Genomic DNA, 6,871 nt, shown 5'->3' with positions numbered 1-6,871 from the left:
TATCACCGTTGTTTTGTGAAGGACGGCTTTGTTATTGAAATCCAACGTCATTCATGATACGTTACGTAGTCCATCCCGGCGTTTCGGCACATATCGCGAGGTGTTGCTCTTGCCACGATTTGATCATCTTTGTCAACGAGTTTGGGTGGGCGCAGACGAGACAAGGAGGAACCTACAAGTCGTCCAGTTGGCAGAGTGACGAAGTTGTCTTCGGAAACTTGAAGACTCCCAACAAAATCCGCGATGACTTCGACTAACGTGTTTCAAGGGCTGGAAGGATCGAAACCGAGCTCAAGGTCAGTAAAAACATTGAGATCGAAACGTATTTTAAATTGAGGAAACTACTCGCTAGCTCATGTCATGTGAGTTAAAAGATAACAGCTTTTGGAGTCGTGTTTCCCCCCAGTCTCTCTCTAAATATGACACCATGAGTCTTTTTTTAATGTTTAATTCACCTTTCGCTGGCGTGTTATAAAGTTGTCCGGGTGAGAAAAGGTTTGAAATTATTCATGAGATGTTGCAGGCGTTGTCTTGCGCCTGCGGAAGTGTGCAAATCCGTCACTTGTCTTTTGTGCTAGCTTCCATGCTACTCGGCCACATTGTTCTCGTTAAATGAGTGGAATTCATCTTTGTATACGGTAATCATGTTCAACCACGCTCTTGTGTGATTTAAAACATGTTCGACTTTGGTAACTAGAGAAAGTCTCCAATTTAGTTGCGCTATTTTACGCCCTTTCCTACCATATGATCATGTTGTGTGTTAGCATGGACTTTCTGCTTTAGCATTCCAGTAAGGCATACCATAATACATATATCAAGTGTGACATAACCCTAAAAAAAATACCACTGCCAAACAAATAATCTCTTCAGGGATAGTGACTGGGAAATAAAAACGTGTATAACAGTAGGATGGCATTGCTAATTCTTAATTGTACGCACAAATCCACATTTAAGAGGTTAGACTTAATATAATTGGATTAAAAACCTAAATCCCTTTGAAGCTAAGACTGTTCTCTGCAGGGTGCTGCGCCCCCCGGGTGGTGGTTCCAGTAATCTGTTCGGTGGCTATGAAGAGGAAGCCCCACAACCCAGAAGATCCAATAAGATGGCCTCAAATGTGTTTGGTTCACCAGAAGAACCCCAGAAATCTCCAAGACGCTCCAACCCTCCAGGTAAGGCAAGCATAGTGTGGAAAATACAAATACTGTACCGAGACCGAGAAAATATATCCTTTCACCAACCCATTCAACAACAGAAAATGAATGAGTTAATCACATACCTGTCAACCTCTGCCGATAACTGCCCTTATAAATGATTATGATTCCCCTTACAAACCCCCCAAAAACCTTACAAACACCGTACGACTCGTACGGTGTTTGTAAGGTTTTTTGGGGGTTTGTAAGGGGAATCATAATCATTTATAAGGGCAGTTATCGGCAGAGGTTGACAGGTATGTAATCAGATATAAAGTCATTGGTATCATGGCTTGGGCAAACCCTGCTCAACTTAGTGACTGCCACTGATTGGGCTAAACTTCCAATCCAATTGAAGTACTAGGAGGGTAAGCAGTGAATAATTGCATTCTGATTGGAGGTCTACTAGTGGAAAACAAATTTAGAGTCACGGAAGAAGTATGAAAACACCTTTAATTGCTTTGACCTAAATGGCGTTAGGGTGGCCATGTTGGAGATGCAACGTTCCCATTAAAGTCAATATACATTGAGTTTAAAAATAAGTCATCATTAACCTTTTTCTTAACTGATTTTTAAAACATAACTCTCAAACTATTATATACTCAGTGCCTGCTATTGATGGTGTCAGATGTCCAATCCTTATGATGTCATAAAGTTGGGAGGTTTGGAAGCGAATCATTCATCAGCACTCCCACTTCAAATGTCTTGGATGTTTACTAGTAATAAACTTAATTCAAAGCAGAAGAATGTTTGGCCGCCACACATTTGGATGTCTATAGTCTTGGAAAGGATCGGCATGGTCTCCTTTTATACTATACAGACGCTCCCCTACTTACGAACATTCAACTTACGAACAACGGTACATACGAACATGTCTGCAAATTGCGTTTAAGTCCAAAAATGTTCGCAAGTCCAATTTTGTATTTCGCGTCTTTTTCGGAGTAGTACTTCTTTCCGCCGCTAATACCGACGCCTGGCGCTGTGAGAGCTCAGCTCACCCAGCATCTACCTTCTTCGTTGCAATGCGGAAGTGCGTGAATGTATCTCCAGTGTGCAAAGAACCGTTTTCATTTGTATCATTAAATATCTCATGCATCCAATATTGAATATGGTTGGTAAAAAGCTAAAGGCTTCTATTGAGGGAGTTGCAAGGAAGAGGCAAGCCATTTCATTTGAAACGAGTGGCAATAATAACGAAGCTTGATGCGCGTCAGAAAGTGGTGAGCGTTGCACATTCAGTACCATTTATAAACAGAAAGATCGAGCAGCAGGACCCAAATATTGAACGTTGCACAAAGTTTGCAAATCAATTGAATGATGCCATACAGTGCTACTGCATCATTTATGATGAAAAAAAGAAGAAAACTGTGCAATCGTCATTAGGTCGCTTCTTTTGGCCAGTTTCTAATACATAAATCTATCTCTCTCTCTACAGTACTGTACATATTCTCTCCATTTTATTAAATGTTTTTTTTTTCAGTACAAACCAATGCGTGTTACTTATACAAGCCTTAAACATACAAATGCACTTATATAAACCTTCAATATACTTATATAAGCCTTAAACATAAATTATAATACAAAATATAGCACTAAATCAACTTACAAACAAATTCAACTTATGAACAATCGCTCGGAACCAATTGCGTTCGTAAGTTGAGGAGTGTCTGTATTGTGTAAATGGCAGCCATTTTAGGTGGGGTGACTAACAGTTGACCACAAAATCTTGAAAAGTACATATTGTGCAGCATTACTGATTTAATTAGTTACCCTTGGCATAGTATTAGTGCCATATCGATACTGTAATACTAGTGTAAACTCCTTATAATCACTGGATTAACTAACAAATTAAGCATATCTGTGACCCTTGTGTTATTCATATGATTAGTGATCAAGAAGTCATATCTTAAAAAAACAATTGACAAAAGAACTACTACATATCCCAACAGTCACTGCGCAGTACTTTGTCTACCGGAAAATAGTAGTCGGTTACCCTATCAACTGATTCATTTTATTTTATCGTGATAACAATTTTAGTATTGGTCCATATATAAAGTGCACTGGGTTATAAGGCGCCCTGTCTATTTTGGAGAAAATGTAAGACTTTTATGTGCGCCTTGTAGTCGTGAAAATACGGTAGTAAATTTTTCCACTATCATGTACAATGTAAAACACAGAAAAAATAAAATATGGCTTTAATGGTTGGTAATGTTTAGGTGGAAAGAGCAGTGGAATTTTTGGGGAACCTGAGCCTCCAGTCCAACCACAGAGACCCATTCCTCCTGGTGGACCAACCAGTATCACATTTGGACCTGTGGAGTGTGCAGATGTCCAAAGCCAAAGTCTCCCAAATAAACCAAAGGTGAAGTCCACATATTCCATATTTGAATTTGACCTTTCTCTTCTGACTAAACTTGGGTTATTGACCTGTCTTCAGCATTGAAGCATAAGTCTATTTAATACGCAGTTGAAGCATGTATTATATAAAATTCATTCATTTTGTCAACGTATACAATGACACAGGAGAAGGGAGTTTTTCTTGAGATAATTTTCGTAACGTTATTCAAAGTCAGAAGTTTACATACAACAATATTGCAGAAACTAGATAATGATTTTTTGGATTTCAAAGGTTCTAAAAGGATGATACACTGAGTAAATTATTTATAGACATTCTTCAGTTCTTCTTGATGTAACATGGCAAAGTAGGCCAGGGTAATACATCCATTTTATGAACTAATTTTATTTTTTATTGTAAATTAATGAAAAAATAATACATTTGAGTTTGTTTTGCCAAAAAGGAAAATTGATTATTAATTTATTTAGATTTCTTTTCTTTATTATTATATTTATTTAGATTTTTATTTATTTATTATTATATGTATTTAGATTTTTTTTCTTTATTATTTTTTCTTTATTATTATATTCCCTTTAGTCCAGATTTCAGTTTTTCCAAAACTTTTGAGCTTCCCTCTGTTCTTATTGTCGCCTTAAAAAACATATGCTAGAGAAAAAAAATAGGAAAAATCGTAAACCAGACTGTGTAGGGCGGGAAAAAAAAAATCACGTTTTTGTGTGTTTATAGGTCGTATTACCCAGCGTTATGGCAAAATATATGGAAAATATATAGACTATCATGAGTCGTTCTCCTTATTGTGTACAATTTTCATATGGCCGAAGGTCCAAGTCACAGTTAATGGTATCAAATACTAATGAAACATAATGTAAACTTCTGAATCAGAAAAAAATATTCTCAATAATCTGGCATTCAGATGGTCCTAATTTTAGCCAAGTGTCTTTGCTAAATAACCATAGACAGTGTTTGTGTTCATTTTTATTAATTATTTATTTTATTTTACAGGACAATGTATCTGTAGCATCTGAACCAGAAACCCCAGGTGAGCAATTTACACAAACATATTCAAATATTGATAACATTTTATTTTTCAAATAAGAAACCAAAGAAACAAACATGGTTTAGCCTCAATTTAACCTTAAACACATTATCTCAAGTATGTGTGGTTTACAGTAGATTTTGTCTCCGTTGTCTCCTATTCTCACATACAGTGGTGCCTCGAGATACAAGCTTAATTCGTTCCGGGACTGAGCTCGTATGTCGATTCACTCGTAACTCAAATGAATGTTTCCCATAGAAATGAACTAAAAACAAATTAATTCGTTCCAACCCTCTGAAAAAACATCCAAAACAGGATATTGGACTGGGAAAACATTTTTATTTGTTCTAATTCGCCATCTATTAACAAAGTAACAAATAACTAGTTGTTTAATAATACTAAAATGTGTTTAATAGTACTAAAATAGGACGGATTTCACGGAGGGGAGAGAGAGGGACAGAGAGGGGGGGACCTTTTGCACGGCAATGCGCTCGTAACATAACATAAACAAATTTAAATGAACTTGGATTAGACACACTCAAAAATATGTTTACTCTAACCTTACACTAAACTTAATTCTGATTGTTTATTTTTTTTTATACCTTTCTTGGCTCTATTTGCCCCGCCTCCACCCTGCCTTTCAGATGCAACCTATTGAGGGTTGTTTGCTTTTGTATTCCCTTCAAAATATTCCCTAAATAATGCACACAAATTTCCTCACAATAGGATAACGCACGACCACTTGCCAACGAGAAGTAGTATATACGCTATTCGCACTGACTAACGGGAAAAAAAAACACTGAAGAAAATGCAATGCTCCGCCCAGTGCTCGTAGAGACATTACATGAGGGAGTTGCGACCATAAAGACAGTGCCCGTGATGTTCTTATGAGCAGCTCTCGCGTCCGTTGTATGCTCGTATATCAAAATTTGTCTCGTTTCAACATAACATTAACATTTCTTTTACCTTCTAGCAACGGAGGCCAAAGTCATCCAGCCTCCCGAGGCCAAGGATATCCAGCCTGAGGTTGAAGAGCAAATTGCCTCACCACCCGCCATTGTGCCAGTTAAGGAGGAGCCTACTGCTGCCCCAGAGCCCGCCCCCGCCGCCACGGCCTGCCCCGCCCCCGCTACTCCCCCCGATGAGATCAAGAACCACGAGCCTCACCTAGGACCCATACCTCGCTCTCACAACAGGGTCCTCAACCCCCCCGGAGGAAAGTCAAGTGTGGTGTTCTACTGATTCGCTGACCTCATCCCATCTGCCCCGTTCACGTTTTTGGCCGCCTCCCATTAATCTTCCTTCATTCCAACACTCGGCACGCCCTTTGGTTGTCTCAAATGTACAAGATCATGCCCGGTTGTTTGTGAAAGCAAACACGGACGGATCTTTTGTCCTTAACTTGTTGCACTTTTAGCCCCTCAGCTGCCCCCCCCCCCCCCCCCCCCCCCTCCCAACACTCTTCATTTCCTCAATTCTTAGCCCTGCTTCATACAATCACCCCATGATCATTCAGCAATCACTACAGCTGGAAAACAGTTCCTTTTCAATACATTTTTTCTTAGACATTTGACAATCAGTAAAATTCCAGAGCATGAACCGTCAATCAAGTTTAGCCATTTTTCTCGGTGGCCTTTGAAATGAACTTTTCCCTCCTCTCATTGGCTAATTACTCCTGATCAACTATTTGAGCAATTAGTGTGCCTGTTCTCTATTGTCTTCCTCTTATTCAAACAAGTGCATGTCATGAAAGGTCAATTTTCAGAACAGACTTTTCAGAAAGCAAAATACCAAAAAACTAATTGACAAAACATGATTGTTTTTCCCAAATTATTTCTGTTTGATTTTATGCGAATGTGTATTTTCCGATTTGCCCTATTGCTTGCCATAACCGAGAACATGCCTTTTGTCATTATTTTCCATTGGGGTTGGCCTCTGTTTATGTTTTAAATTAAAACAGTTGAAGACGGGGAACTCTGAACAACTTGTGGCTCACCTAAATCCACGTGAGCTATTTAGATGTCGCCTCAAAATCCGTTTATGATGTACATTGAAGGTATTCCAGTACCAGCTAGCCTTGTGTTGATGTTTGGCAGCAATGAGTGCAGCATAATTAAACCCGATGTTTTGCAATAAATATTTTTTTTTGCAGTTAAATGACTAAGTAGCATTCTGTTAATGGCTACGCTTCATTGGTTGCTGACAAAATGATGAGTCAAATACTGCGCATATTGTGAAAGTTTGCACCAGTTCAAATTAGACAAACAAGGACGGTCTTATTGACAG

General features: G+C 38.6%; 1 protein-coding gene across 2 annotated transcripts; it reads left to right on the top strand.

The window, feature by feature from the left end:
* The first annotated feature begins 21 nt into the window (after positions 1 to 21).
* jpt2 (Jupiter microtubule associated homolog 2) lies at positions 22 to 6,742 on the top strand. 2 transcript variants are annotated; one of them, XM_077618432.1, is made up of 5 exons: positions 22 to 296; positions 1,021 to 1,172; positions 3,410 to 3,555; positions 4,552 to 4,588; positions 5,559 to 6,742. In XM_077618432.1, the coding sequence occupies exons 1-5, from the start codon at positions 244 to 246 to the stop codon at positions 5,825 to 5,827; spliced, it is 657 nt and encodes a 218-aa protein (XP_077474558.1). In that variant the 5' UTR covers positions 22 to 243; the 3' UTR covers positions 5,828 to 6,742. The 2 variants fall into 2 exon arrangements, with proteins under 2 accessions (XP_077474558.1, XP_077474559.1); XM_077618433.1 differs by lacking the exon at positions 22 to 296 and adding an exon at positions 488 to 638.
* Positions 6,743 to 6,871: the final 129 nt, after the last annotated feature.

Source organism: Stigmatopora argus, chromosome 14, assembly GCF_051989625.1.
Source record: "Stigmatopora argus isolate UIUO_Sarg chromosome 14, RoL_Sarg_1.0, whole genome shotgun sequence".
NCBI classification, from domain to species: domain Eukaryota; kingdom Metazoa; phylum Chordata; class Actinopteri; order Syngnathiformes; family Syngnathidae; genus Stigmatopora; species Stigmatopora argus.
Note: the sequence above shows the minus strand (reverse complement) of the source record. Positions and strands in the feature narration are given on the sequence as shown.